Genomic DNA, 15,710 nt, shown 5'->3' with positions numbered 1-15,710 from the left:
AAAAGGCAAAAGAGCGATTGTGATTGTGTTGCACTGTTTGGGAAATAGAGTTAGACATGGTTTTTACAAGGTAGTGGTAAGATTTAATTCAGTACAGAAATGTGTAGGCGGCTTAACTTACCGTGTCCTGCAGCTCAACTTACCCCATGCCTGGGGTACGTTTTTCAACATTGTTTTCAAAGCTGTAATGTTTACATGCATTCTGATTTATTTCTAGGGATACACAACATCCTCAAATATATGTACAGTGGCTTCAGAAAATATTCATACCCCTTGACTTATCCCACATTTTGTTGTTACAGCCTGAGTTCAAAATTGATTATGTTTTTCTATTTACACACAATACCCCCTAATGATGAAGTGAAATCATGTTTTTATAAATGTTAGCAAATGTATTGAAAATTAAATACAGAAATATCTAATTTACATAATTATTAATACCCCTGAGTCAATACTTTGTAGAAGCATTTTTGGAAGCAATTTCATCTGAGTAAGTCTCTCTAAGAGCTTTCCACACCTGGCATGTGCAATATTTGCCCAATTTGTATTATTTTCAAAATTCTTCAAGCTCTGTCAAATTGGATGTTGATCATTGGTAGACAACCATTTTCAGGTCTTGCCATAGATTTAAGCAGATCTAAGTCAAAACTGTAACTCGGCCACTCTGTCAACTGTCTTCTTGGTAAGTAACTCGTGTAGATTTGGCCTTGTGTGTTAGGTTATTGTCCTACTGAAAGGTGAATTAACATCCCAGTGTCTGGAGGAAAGAGAAGTGAACCAGGTTTTCCTCTAGGATTTTGCCTGTGCTTAGATCCATTATATTTATATTTTTATCCTGAAAAACTCCCCAGTCCTTAATGATTACAAGCATACCCATAACATTATGCAGCCACCACTATGCTTGAAAATATGCAGAGTGGTACACCGTAATGTGTTGTGTTGGATTTGCCCTAAACATAACACTTTAGTCAGGGCAAAAAGTGATTTGCTTTGCAACATTTTTTTGCACTATTACTATAGTGCCTTGTTGCAAACAGGATTCATGTTTTAGAAATGTTTTTTTCTGCGCAGGCTTCCTTTTCACTCTGTCAATTAGGTTAGTCTTGTGTAAATCAAATGTTATTTGCCACGTCCACATGGTTAGCAGATGTTAATGCGAGTGTAGCGAAATGCTTGATCTTCTAGTTCCGACCATGCAGTAATATCTAACCTAACAATTTCACAACTGCCTTATACACACAAGTGTAAAGGAATGAATAACAATATGTACATAAAAATATATGAATGAGCGATGGCCGAACGGCATAGGCAAGATGCAGTAGATGGTATAGAGTACAGTATATACATATGAGATGAGTAATGTATGGTATGTAAACCTGATATAAAGTGGCATTGTTTAATGTGGCTAGTGATACATTTATTACATCAATGTTTCATTATTCAAGTGGCTGGAGTTGAGTCAGTATGTTGGCAGCAGCCACTCAATGTTAGTGATGGCTGTTTAACAGTCTGATGGCCTTGAGATAGAAGCTGTTTTTCAGTCTCTCGGTCCCCGCTTTGATGTACCTGTACTGACCTCGCCTTCTGGATGATAGCGGGGTGAACAGGCAGTGGCTCGGGTGGTTGTTGTCCTTGATGATCTTTTTGGCCTTCCTGTGACATCGGGTGGTGTAGGTGTCCTGGAGGGCAGGTAGTTTGCCCCCGGTGATGCGTTGTGCAGACCTCACTACCCTCTGGAGAGCCTTACGGTTGTGGGCGGAGCAGTTGCCGTACAAGGCGGTGATACAGCCCGACAGGATGCTCCCGATTGTGCATCTGTAAAAGTTTGTTTTTGGTGACAAGCCGAATTTCTTCAGCCTCCTGGGGTAGAAGAGGCATTGCTGCGCCTTCTTCACCACGCTGTCTGTGTGGGTGGACCATTTCAGTTTGTCCGTGATGTGTACGCCGAGGAACTTTAAAACTTTCCACCTTCTCCACTACTGTCCCGTCGATGTGGATAGGGAGCTGCTCCCTCTGCTGTTTCCTGAAGTCCACGATCATCTCCTTAGTTTTGTTGACATTGAGTGTGAGGTTATTTTCCTGACACCACACTCCGAGGGCCCTCACCTCCTCCCTGTAGGCCGTCTCGTTGTTTTTGGTAATCAAGCCTACCACTGTAGTGTCGTCTGCAAACTTGATGATTGAGTTGGAGGCGTGCATGGCCACGCAGTCGTGGGTAAACAGGGAGTACAGGAGAGGGCTGAGAACGCACCCTTGTGGGGCCCCAGTGTTGAGGATCAGCGAGGTGGAGATGTTGTTACTACAATGTTGTTCCATCCTCAGTTTTCTCCTATCACAGCCATTTAACTTTTTGAGGCTAGTGGGACGCTAGCGTCCCACCCACCGTGCAGCCAGTGAAAAATCAGAGCAGCAAATTCAAAAACAACAAAATGTCATAATTCAAATTTCTCAAACATACAACTATTTTACACCATTTTATAGATAAATATCTCCTTAATCCAACCACGTTGTCCGATTTCAAAAAGGCTTTACGGCGAAAGCATAAAGTTAGATTATGTTAGGACAGTACATAGACAAAAAATTACACAGTCATTTTCAATGCAAGGACAAGCGTCACCAAAAGCAGAAAACCAGCTACAATTATGCACTAACCTTTGACAATCTTCATCAGATGACACTCCTAGGACATTATGTTAGAACAAAAAATGCATGTATTGTCTATCAAGTTCATATTTATATCCAAAAACAGCATTTTACATTGGCGCGTGACGTTCAGAAAATGTATTTCCCCCAAAACTGCCGGTGAATCAGCACAACAATTTACAAAAATACTCATTATAAACGTTGATAAGATATTAAACTGATATTCAAAGAATTATAGAGTAACATCTCTTGAATGCAACCGCATTGACAGATTTCAAAATAACTTTACTGGGAAAGCACATTTTGCAATAATCTGAGTACTGCGCTCAGAAAAATACATCAGGCAATTACAGATACCCGCCATTTTGGAGTCACCTAAATGCATAAATAGCATTAGAAATATTCACTTACCTTTTAATAATCTTCATCAGAAGGCACTTCCAGGAATCCCAGGTCCACAATAAATGTTGTTTTGTTCGATAAAGTTCATAATTTATGTCCAAATAACTCCATGTTTGCGCGTTCAGTAAGTTACTCAAAATGTAGGACGCACAAGGAAAATGTCACGACGAAAAGTCAAAAAAAGTTCTGTTTACGTTTGTTCAAACATGTCAAACGTTGTAAAGCATCAATCTTTAGGGCCTTTAGAACGTGAAAATTCAGTAATATTCCAACCGGACGATTCCATTGTCTTGAAAAACATTTTGGAACAGAGCTACCTCTCTCGTGAATGCGCGCCAATGAACTGATGTCCTTCCCTGGGTCACCAACTTCCCAGCCTTCTTGTTCGGTCTCTGTTCATCATAGATGCCTCAAACAACTTTCTAACGACTGTTGACATCTAGTGGAAGCCTTAGGAAGTGCAAAATTAACCCTAACTCACTGTGTGTTCGATTGGCAATGACTTGAGAACTACAGGCACCAGATTTTCATTTCCGGGTTATATTTTTCTCAGGTTTTTGCCTGCCATATGAGTTCTGTTATACTCACAGACACCATTCAAACAGTTTTAGAAACTTCAGAGTGTTTTCTATCCAAATCTACTAATAATATGCAAATATTTGACTCTGGGCCTGAGTATTAGGCCGTTTACTCTGGGCATGCTTTTCATCCGAAATCGAAAATACTGCCCCCTATACCTTGACAGGTTAACAGTTTTAAAGTCACCATTGGCCTCATGGTGAAATCCCGGAGCAGTTTCCTTCCTCTCCGGCAATTGAGTTAGGAAGGACGCCTGTGTCTTTGTAGTGACAGGGTGTATTGATACAAAGTGTAATTAATAACTTCACCATGCTCAAAAGGATATTAAATGTCTGCTTTTTATTTTTACCCATCTACCAATAGGTGCCCTTCTTTGAGAGTCATTGGAAAACCTCCCCGGTCTTTGTGGATGAATCTGTGTTTGAAATTCCCTGCACGACTGAGGGACCTTACAGATAATTGTATGTGTGGGGTACAGAGATGAGAGAGTCATTCAAAAATCATGTTAAACATTTATTATTATAATCGGAGTGAGTCCATGCAACATGCGACTTTTTAAGAAATGTTTTATTTAGACTTGTCATAACAAAGGGGTTGAATACTTATTGACTCAAGACATTTCAGCTTTTCATAATAATTGAAAAACATAATTCCACTTTGACATTACAAGGTAGGCAAAAATAATGATATCTCAATTTTTAAAATTCAAAATGAAATAACAAAATGGGTCAAGGGTTATGAATACTTTCTAAAGGCACTGTAGATATCTTTGGTTGAAAGAATACTATATTTCCCTCTTGTCTACACCTAACCAGCCACATGTAGCAGTGGTTATTCGATGGGAGACAGACAGGTCAGCTATGAAGGACAGTAGTTGAGCCAGACTAGCTCTGTGTAGTGTTCATTAGGGCTCACAACAGAAAGTTTCAAATCGCTTTGAAATGGTATACAAAACATCTGTTTCTATATTATAAATCCAGGTAATATTTCTCTGTTTCAGTCCGTTTTCATCTGTAACCAGCTACATGTAACGGTCAGTGCCAGCCCTGGAGCGGGCATGTAATTCATCTTTTACCACTGGCTGCCTCACACCTAACTTCAAAATGGCCTGAGTCGCTCCCCTACTCGAGAAACCAACATTCGACCCCACTGACGTCAAACTACTGACTGGTATCCATTCTTTTCTTTCCAAAATACTTGACCGTGCTGTCTCTGACCAACTCTCTCGCAGAACGATCTTGTTGACCCTAACTAGTCAGGCTTCAGGACAGGTCACTCAACCGAGACCGCTCTTCTCTGTGTCACGGAGGCTCTCCGCTCTGCCAAAGCTGACTCTCTCTCCTCTGTTCTCATCCTCCTAGATCTATCCACTGCCTTCAACACTGTGAACCATCAGATCCTCCTCTCCACCCTCTCAGGGCTGGGAGTCTGTCTCTGCACACTCCTGGATTGCATCCTACCTGGCAGGCCACTCCTACCAGGTGGTGTGGAGAGGATCTGTGTCTGCACCACGTGCTCTCACTACTGTTGTTGTCCCCCAGGGCTCGGTTCTATAGGCCCTCTCCTCTATTCTTTTTACACGAAGTCACTCGGCTCCGTCATATCCTCACATGGTCTCCTATCATTGGTATGCGGATGACACTCAACTATTTTTCTCCTTCCCACTTCTAACACTCAGGTGGCGACACGCATCTCTGTGTCCCTGGCAGCTATCTCAGCTTGGATGTTGGCCCACCACCTCAAGCTAAACCTCGACAAGATGGAGCTGATCTTCTTCTCGGGGAAGGCCTGCCCGCTCCAAGACCTCTCTGTCATGGTTGACAACTCCACGGTGTCCCCCTCTGAGTGCAAAGAACCTTTGTGTGACCCTGGACAACACCCTGTCGGGTGTTTTCTGCAAACATCAAAGCAGTGACTGCAGGTTCATGCTCTACAATATCCGTAGAGTACGACCCTACCTCACACAGGAAGTGGCACAGGTCCTAATCCAGGCACTTGTCATCTCCCATCTGGACTACTGCAACTCGCTGTTGGCTGGGCTCCCCGCTTGTGCCATCAAACCACTGCAACTCATCCAGAATGCCGCAGCCTGCCTGGTGTTCAACCTTCAACCCATATTTTCCCATGCCGTCCCACTCCTCCACACACTCAACTGGCTTCCAGTTGAAGCTCGCATCCACTAAAAGAACATGATACTTGCCTACAGAGCAGCAAGAACTGCCCCTCCCTAACTTCAGGTTCTGCTCAAACCCTACACCCCAACCCGAGCCACCTTTTGGTCTTCACCCACTCAGCCCAGTCCAAGCTCTCCTCTGTCTCCTCTGCTAGGACAGCAGAGTCCCTGCCCATCTCCCGAAAGCACATGAAACCCTACCTCTTCAAAGAGTATCTTTACTAATCCCACAGCACCCCCTTCTCACCCCTTATTAGATAGAACCGTTCCAAGATGGAGATGCCATATGAATGAATCATAGTCACCATGCTAGAAGGCACTCTTTTTCTTGTGCTCTCTCTCTCTGTCATTTTCTCTCTCCTCTCTCTTCCTCTTTCACTCTTATTCCCACAGAGCATTACACTGTTCTAATATTCTAGAAGGAGCTGTTGACAAAATAAACAGTCCATACATCTTGGCTTCCTTACTTCCTCCCTCAATGTGCCATTAAACACCATACAGTATGTACTCTATAAGCGTTTGAAAGACTTTTCTTTATTTTGGTTGGACGTCGTTGTGTTGTATTCACAGTGCAGTAACTTTTTAATTAAATAAGCTTAATGAGATGAAGATGGAAGCTGTTTGGAAACGGGACATTAATTAGAATGTGTGTTCTGTTCCTACACTGCTTGATGTAAAAACAAAATGAATAAAACAATTTAGCAGGTGACTGCCCTGCCTAGTCCTGGGCTAATGGGGCCCAATGAGCTACTGTACGTTCCTAATCTTCCTCTTTGTGTTCTCTCTGTCTCTCTCTCTGTCTCTCTCTCTCTCTCTCTCTTACAGAGTTTGTACAGATGATGACTGCAAAGTGAACCTCGCCCGACTTGCCCTGTTCCCTCTTTAGAGAGAAAAAAAAAATCTGTTTTACTTACCTCTTGGGGAAAAAAACTGTTCATTTATTCATACTGTTTCTCTATAGAAAATAATAAAATGTTGAAATAAAATCTCTTTCCACACTGAGAAAAAAAAAAAACATAAAACGTATACAAAAAGTGTCTGCATGATATGGTTAGTGACCCTGTCCCCCAAAAAATGAGTTCAGCATCGGTACTTTAAAGATGCAAATACAAACCCTGTAACAACTACCTTCAAACCAAAGCAAGGCATTCGGATCCCATGGAACCTTGGAACCCCTTCCAGGTTCCATCTATCTGCTAGTGGTAATGTTTGGGCTGGCCATCTCTCTTTCTCTCTTCTCGGTTTTCTGGTCTTCATGCATGCAGCTTGTGACTGGAGCACTCCCTGCAGCCAATCAGAGCGTGCTGATTCCACAGGGGCATCGTTGGTCTGGTACAGTTTTTTTGTATTTGGAGAGGAACCCTAGTGATATGGTATATGAAAGGAAATATGGTTCTTATTCAAGCTGAAAGCTGAATGGAACTTACTTGTATGCTAGATTAAAATATATATTTTAAAAAATATATGACATTTTCAAAATGTTTGGCATGTTTGTTATTTGGAGGTCCATGTTAGGTATGTGTGTGTACCTGCTCTGAATAGGAGGGATATAAGAAGTCTTATGGTGGAGCTTTATGTTTTTTCATCTTTCTGGCACTAAGGGAGATTCACTGGCCTTTTACTTTCTTCCGTTTTCTCAACTTGGACAGGAGTGTGGCGAGGTTGTTGTGTAGTATTCATTCTGTAGGTAGGAGTTTCAGCACGAGTCTTACTGTTCATCTGAGTTCACTTTACATTCATTCCAAGTTGTACATGCTAGTCTTCATTTTCTTTTTTTTAAATAAAAAAAGACCATGGACTTTGACTGGGTTTCTCGTGTGGTTATTTTAGGGGCATGATAAAATGTGTTTGACCACACATGGCAGGTTTTTATCTATTGCGAAATATCAACTGATATTGGATTATACCTGATAAAGATCAATAAGGCATATTTCAATAATAGTCCTAGCAAATTCAATTATTTAAGATCACTGTGTTTATCCTTTGTAGGCTAAAGTGTCATGTGACAGCGTTAAATTTAGCATAACCACTCACAGCAACATTTGAGCCTTGCAGTAAAAGGAAAAAACACTGTTTTCTTTCTCACTGAGCCCTAGATATACATACATCTACAGGCTGTGCTTCATCTTTCTCTCGCTCTAGATCAGAGGGAGTTGCTAGGCAACAGCCGCATGCTGTTGGGGTTTTGAAAAAGGCAAGTGGGAGGTTTAATAAGCCTCAACTGGAGAGAGAAGCTTCTGTGCTGTAGCAACCTTGTCCTAGTAAGGCAAGGCAAACCCAGGCTGACCTGTTAATGTTTCAAACTCCACAGTAATAGAGACAAGGGGTCGGTTCGCCATGCTACAACATTACCTACAAGTCAAAGACGTAACCACTTTGTTTAACCATATTTGGGCCATGATTACAGTTCGGCTGTCTGTCCACCCCCCCCCCCCCCATGAGCACATGTTTTCTCCATACAGTGGAGTGGCTCTGCTTCTGTCTGTGAAAGGGCTAGCATGCATCATTCTTTACCATACAGGTCAAATCTCAATAGGCTATAGAATGTGCACATTAATTTCATGTGGATTCCAGATCCACACATTTTCTGTTCTGTTTAGATGAGGCCTATAGGATTTTTACATCATGTTTGTGGTTTGTGTTGAATATAAAACAAATCTCCTAGTAATAAAAACACACACACATCTCTGGTAATATACACAGCCATCTGTGATGAAAATGTGTTCTAAGAACCATGTAGAGGACCCACAAGACACAATGACTCACACTGGCACAGCTGGCACCACTGGAGCACCAGCAGAGAAATAAATTGAGGTCGACAACCCACCATCACCCCTTAGGGACCAGTTAACTAAAGGCTCCATGACAACCCACCTTCACCCCTTAGGGACCAGATAACTAAAGGCTCCATGACAACCCATCTTCACCCCTTAGGGACCAGTTAACTAAAGGCTCCATGACAACCCACCTTCACCCCTTAGGGATCAGATAACTAAAGGCTCCATGACAACCCATCTTCACCCCTTAGGGACCAGTTAACTAAAGGCTCCATGACAACCCATCTTCAACCCATATCAAATCAAATGTATTTATATAGCTGATATCTCAAAGTGCTGTACAGAAACCCAGCCTAAAACCCCAAACAGCAAGCAATGCAGGTGTAGAAGCACAGTGGCTAGGAAAAACTCCCTAGAAAGGCCAAAACCTAGGAAGAAACCTAGAGAGGAACCAGGCTATGAGGGGTGGCCAGTCCTCTTCTGGCTGTGCCGGGTGGAGATTATAACACACATGGCCAAGATGTTCAAATGTTCATAAATGACCAGCATGGTCAAATAATAATAATCATAGTAGTTGTCGAGGGTGTAACAAGTCAGTAACACAAGAGTAAGTGTCAGTTGGCTTTTTCATAGCTGATCTTTGAGAGTATCACTACCGCTCCTGCTGTCTCTAGAGAGTTGAAAACAGCAGGTCTGGGACAGGTAGCACGTCCGGTGAACAGGTCAGGGTTCCAGCAGGTCTGGGACAGCAGGTCTGGGACAGGTAGAACATCCGGTGAACAGGTCAGGGTTCCATAGCCGCAGGCAGAACAGTTGGAACTGGAGCAGCAGCACGGCCAGGTGACCTGGGGACAGCAAGGAGTCATCAGGCCAGGTAGTCCTGAGGCATGGTCCTAGGGCTCAGGTCCTCCGAGAGAGAGAGAAAGAGAGAATTAGAGAGAGCATATTTAAATTCACACAGGACAGCGGAAAAGACAAGAGAAATACTCCAGATGTGACAGACTGACCCTAGCCCCCCGACACATAAACTACTGCAGCATAAATACTGGAGGCTGAGACAGGAGGGGTCAGGAGACACCAGTTGGACCAGTTGACTAAAGGCTCCATGACAACCCACCTTCACCCCATATGGACCAGTTGACTAAAGGCTCCATGACAACCCACCTGAAAGGACCAACTCTGGAAACGAGAAGCAAGTACAGGGAGTGAACATTTAATGGAAGACAAAACAAGAACAGCGTCTGGATGAAGGGAACAAAACGACATTACAACAATAATGCTGACGCAGAGAACAAAACTGAGGAACAGACAGATCAACAACGTGAAGGAGTCCAGGATGAGTCCAATGAGCGCTGATCTGCGTAATGATGGTGACAGGTGTGCGTAATGAAGGGGAGCCTGGCGCCCTCGAGCACCAGAGAGGGGGAGCTGGAGCAGACGTGACACCACCTTCACCCCATAGGGACCAGTTAACTAAAGGCTCCATTTCATGTTTGTGTGGTGCAGCCTATGAGCCTCCCCTGGTTAGCTTGATGCTAGTGGTGAGACCTGTCACTGACAGTCCCAGAGAGCTGTTACACTACTCTAAATTCCAGTACTGATTGTGGACAGATGGAGGTACTGATTATACCATGAACAAAACCAGTGGACGTGACAATGAACAATTCCCTACTCCTGACAACCAGCCAGTGAGACAGGGCAGGGACTGGGGAGTAATAACTTTAGTGGGAAAATATATATATATTTTTATATTTATTATTTTTTCATTGTGATTTATCAGGTGGTGATGCAGCACTCCTACATCCCGCAGCTATGACAAAGGGCCTCATTCATCAAAGGCGCGTGTGCACTAAACAATCCTAACCTTGCATGCACCAGTTTTGGTTATATTTGGTTGGTTCGTATTTGACTGGAAAATGTGCATAGCCACGCAAATCTCAGACCATACGTATGCACAACTTCTAGTGGTTGATCAATTGAATTGCAAGCAAATATTGTTATTTTGAAGGAAATTGAGTTGTTTGATGCACAGGTATTATTTATAATGGTTGGCTAATAAAAACATAAAGTAGGCATGATGATAAAACAGATGCGTTTGCTGTTGGTAGGGAGATCGCAAGGCAGCATGGAGACTAATGTGTTTATAGGCCTAAATCATAATTATATTGCAGAGCATGTCTCTCCTTTTCTGACATGGCTGGTTTAGGGGGAAGGGGACACCAAGTCAGTTCAACTGAATGCATTCAATGGAAATGTGTTTCCCGCATTTATCCCAATCCCTCTGAATCAGTGCTGTGGGGGGCTGCCCGATGTCAACGTCATCAGTGCTGGGGAGTAGTTGTTTTTGGGAGTTGATTTCCTTGTTCAAGGACAGAACATTTTTTGGAGGTTAACTGCTTTGTTCAAGGACAGAATGTTTTTGGGGGGTTAACTGCCTTGTTTTGGGGGGGTTAACTGCCTTGTTCAAGGGCAGAACATTTTTGGGGGTTAACTTCCTTGTTCAAGGACAGAACATTTTTCGGGGAATGACAGATTTTTCCACCTTGGCTGCTCGGGGATTCGAACCAGCAGCCTTTTGGTTACTGGGCCAACACTCTTAACCGCTAGGCCAGGGTTTCTCAAAGTCGGTCAGTCCTGGGCACATTTAGTTTTTTTTCCCTAGCACTACACAGCTGATTCAAATCATCAAAGCTTGATGATGAATTGGTTATTTGAGTCAGCTGTGTAGTGCTAGGGTAGAAACATATATGTGCACCCAGAGGGGGCCCCAGGGCCAACTTTGGGAAACCCTGTGCTAGGCTACGTGCTGCACCACTTCTTCCCGCTACACAACAAATATTAGCCATTTATCCATCGTTCATTTAATAGCCAAACATGCTGCAAAGTAAATAGACATAAGAAAATAGCCTATTTAAAAGAGAAGTGACACACACACACACACACACACACACACACACACACACACACACACACACACACACACACACACACACACACACACACACACACACACACACACACACACACCCTTCTCTGCTGTGACATCCTGAGCTCCCCAGGGGTTAAATTAAGAACATCAATTTTTCAGGTGTAAATGAAGCAACACAGTGCAGTGGCGCTGGCAGTAAGGGGAGAAGCACTGACCAGAGAGAGAGATGGAGCAGGGCAGATATCACGTATCACAGCTGCTACTGCTAGAAAGAACTAGACACACTGACGAGACAGGCCTCTGTGTGTGTGTGTGTGTGTGTGTGTGTGTGTGTGTGTGTGTGTGTGTGTGTGTGTGTGTGTGTGTGTGTGTGTGTGTGTGTGTGTGTGTGTGTGTGTGTGTGTGTGTGTGTGTGTGTGTGTGTGTGTGTGTCACTTCTCTTTTTCTGGGCTCTAGAATCAATTGGACACGCTTTTCTTCATATAGGGTCCTGATCAGTACCAGGAAGAATGGAAAAACAACAGCCCTATAATGATTACTGTCAAGTATTGGGGTAGTCTCACAGAGCTGAGTCCTGCAGGGTTCTCCAGTAATCTACCACCTTACAGTGCAGCACCTCTGATCCCTTGTCAACTTATATCAACCTATAACATCTCTATTCACTAGTTATCCCATATCAACCTATAACATCTCTATTCACTAGTTATGCCATATCAACCTATAACATCTCTATTCCCTAGTTATCCCAAATCAACCTATAACATCTCTATTCACTAGTCATCCCATATCAACCTATAACATCTCTATTCACTAGTTATCCCATATCAACCTATAACATCTCTATTCACTAGTTATCCCAAATCAACCTATAACATCTCTATTCACTAGTTATCCCATATCAACCTATAACATCTCTATTCACTAGTTATCCCATATCAACCTATAACATCTCTATTCACTAGTTATCCCATATCAACTTATAACCACTATATAGGCCTTCCGAGTGGCGTAGCGGTCTAGAGGTGTTTATCCAACTCTAAATCTATATTTGCTTACCACCCTGCATCCCACTGCTGGCTTGCTTCTAAAGCTAAGCAGGGTTGGTCCTTGTCAGTCCCTGGATGGGAGACCAGATGCTGCTGGAAGTGGTGTTGGAGGGCCAGTAGGAGGCACTCTTTCCTCTGGTCTAAAAAAATATCCCAATGCCCCAGGGCAGTGATTGGGGACACTGCCCTGTGTAGGGCCTGTCTTTCAGATGGGATGTTAAAACGGGTGTCCTGACTCTCTGAGGTCATTAAAGATCCCATTGCACTTATTGTAAGAGTAGGGGTGTTAACCCCGGTGTCCTGGCTAAATTCCCAATCTGGCCCTCATACAATCACGGCCATCTAATCATCCCAAGCTTACAATTGGCTCTTTCATCCCTTCCTCTCCCCTGTAACTATTCCCCAGGTTGTTGCTGTACATGAGAATATGTTCTCAGTCAACTTACCTGGAAAAATAAAATACATATTTTCTCTCTCTCAAGTCAATTCAAATGGCTTTATTTGTATGTGAAACATATGTTTACATTGCCAAAGCAAGTGAAATAAATAATAAACAAAAAGAATAAAGACATTTCAAATGTCATATGTCTATATTACAGTGTTATAATGATGTGCAAATAGTTAAAATACAAAAGGGGAAATAAACATAAATATGGGTTGTATTTACAATGCTGTTTGTTCTTCACTGGTTGCCCTTTTCTTGTGGCAACACGTCACACATCTTGCTGTTGTGATGGCACACTGTGGTATTTCACCCAGTAGATATGGGAGTTTATCAAAATTGGATTTGTTTTCAATTCTTTGTGGATCTGTGTAATCTGATGGAAAAATGTGTCTCTAACATGGTCATACATTGGGCAGGAGGTTAGGAACTGCATCTCAGTTTCCACCTAAAGTTGTGGGCAGTGTGCACATACCCTGTCTTCTCTTGAGAGCCATGTCTGCCTACGGCGGCCTTTCTCAATAGCAAGGCTATGCTCACTGAGTTTTTACATAGTCAAAGCTTTCCTTAAGTTTGGGTCAGTCACAGTGGTCAGGTATTCTGCCACTGTGTACTCCAGTTTGCTCTGTTTTTTGGTAAATTCTTTCCAATGTGCCAAGTAATTATCTTCTTGTTTTCTCATGATTTGGTTGGGTCTACTTGTGATGCTGTCCTTGGGCTCTGTGGGGTCTGTTTGTGTTTGTGAAGAGCCCCAGAACCAGCTTGATTAGTGGACTCTTTTCTCGGTTCATCTCTCTGTAGGTGATGGCTTTGTTATGGAAGGTTTGGGAATCGCTTCCTTTTAGGTAGTTGTAGAATTTAATGGCTCTTTTCTGAATTTTGTCCCATTTTGTAAATTCTTGGTTGGTGAGCGGACCCCAGACTTCACAACCATAAAGGTCTCTCTCTCTCTCTCTGGGGTGACTTATGACCATGCAGAGCTCCCTTCATCACTAGGGCATCCCTCTCTCTCTCCATCTCACTCTTTCTCCATATCTCTCTATTGCTCTCCCCCATCTCCCCCCTCTTCTGCCTGTTCTATTTGTCTATTGCTCTCCCCCATCTCCCCCTCTTCTGCCTGTTCTATTTGTCTATTGCTCTCCCCCATCTCCCCCCTCTTCTGCCTGTTCTATTTGTCTATTGCTCTCCCCATCTCCCCCCTCTTCTGCCTGTTCTATTTGTCTATTGCTCTCCCCATCTCCCCCCTCTCCCTCGCTCCGTAAGTTCTGTTTGTCTTACCGTGCATTTCTTTTTATTTCTCTTAATTTTTCCTTGCTGGTACACGTCGCCTTTGGGGTTTTTCCTTGTTTCATTATTGTCTCTTCTTCCATGTACCTATGAGACTACACTCATCTTTGATCGTTGTGAGATATTGCTACACTGTCACGACAACAGCGCCTCTGAACTCATGCAATATTCACAGGAGATGATATAACTTTCCCTCTAATGAAAAAGCAAAACGCCAGGCTGAGGCAATACAAAACAGCTTTTAATAATGGCCAGACAGTCAGAACAGGAACAATCTACTCCCTCCGTGTGCGTGCGTGCGTGCGTGCATGTACCAGCAGTGTTATCCGACCATCTATGCCTAGTGGCGTATAGATCACCAGTTCTGTAGAGCTCATACATTGTTAAGTACGTCTGCACTATGGGGATAACCTGCACCGTAGGGCCCACCACCACCACAGGGCTTATCTGCAACACACGGATTACCTGCGCCATGGGGCCCATCTACACCATGGGGCCTACCAGCACCACTGTGTTCAAGTTTGCACCACAGGGACTACCCCAACCATGGGGCCTTCCATCACTTTGATAGGTTATATATATCATGGAGCTATGGTGATGTTAACATCAACAGTCTGAAGTGCAACTAAAACCCTCTAGTCCCCCCTCCCCTTTCCCCCATCACACACTCCCTATGTCCCTTATGTAATACAATCGACCAAATACACACACAGTGAGAGGGGGAAGAGTATTGCAGCAGCGTCAGCAGCTCTTCCTGGGGATAAACCTCAGGCAGCATTACAGAGAGGCAGTGTGTGTGTTTATGTGTTCGTCTATGTGTGTGTGTCTGTTTATGTGTTCGTGTATGTCTCTGTATGCGGTCAGAGAAGGTGCTGAGCTGGAATCCTTCTGCCAGGGATTTCCCTCCTTTTTTTACCGCACAGTATCCAGGGATATTCTCTCTCTCTCTTACACACACACACACACACACACACACACACACACACAACACACACACAGAGAGAGAGAGGAGCGCACCAGCTGCTGCCCATTGCAGACTGGAGAAGACCTTGCAGTGAGGCAGAGGATGGAGGGAAGGAGGTATGGAATGAATGGACCAGTCTTGTAGAGACAATTATAATACAGTACCAGAGGAGAGGACAGGACAGGACAGGACATGATATGACATGACATGACAGGAGAGGAGAGGACAGGAAGGGAGAAGACAGGACAGGAGGGGAGAGCAGAGGACAGGGGAGGAGAGGACTGATGTGATACAGCATCAAGGATGTTCTGGGAATATCTGATTTGACTTCCTCAGCGATGATGATTAGAATGTATCTGTTATGCAGCTGTGTCAAGGGCCTACGCAGTGCTGTATAACATAATTAAACAATCAAACATACTTGAATGTCTGTCCTTCAAGACAATTATAACACACTCTATGGACCTT

At 43.5% G+C, this 15,710-nt stretch overlaps 1 protein-coding gene across 1 annotated transcript in view; it reads left to right on the top strand.

Annotated features, from left to right (window-relative positions):
• The window catches only part of LOC106608223 (calmodulin-1), a 26,088-nt gene extending 18,487 nt beyond the window's left edge, over positions 1-7,601 (top strand). Inside the window, exon 7 of the mRNA XM_014206055.3 lies at positions 6,623-7,601. Coding sequence (XP_014061530.1) covers positions 6,623-6,651 — 29 coding nt within the window. The 3' untranslated portion in view covers positions 6,652-7,601. The remainder of the gene's footprint in view (positions 1-6,622) is intronic.
• The last annotated feature ends 8,109 nt before the right edge of the window (positions 7,602-15,710 follow it).

The sequence above is a fragment of the Salmo salar genome, chromosome 06 (genome assembly GCF_965601325.2).
Source record: "Salmo salar chromosome 06, fSalSal1, whole genome shotgun sequence".
Taxonomy (NCBI): Eukaryota; Metazoa; Chordata; class Actinopteri; order Salmoniformes; family Salmonidae; genus Salmo; species Salmo salar.
This window is presented reverse-complemented; position numbering and strand designations above follow the sequence as displayed.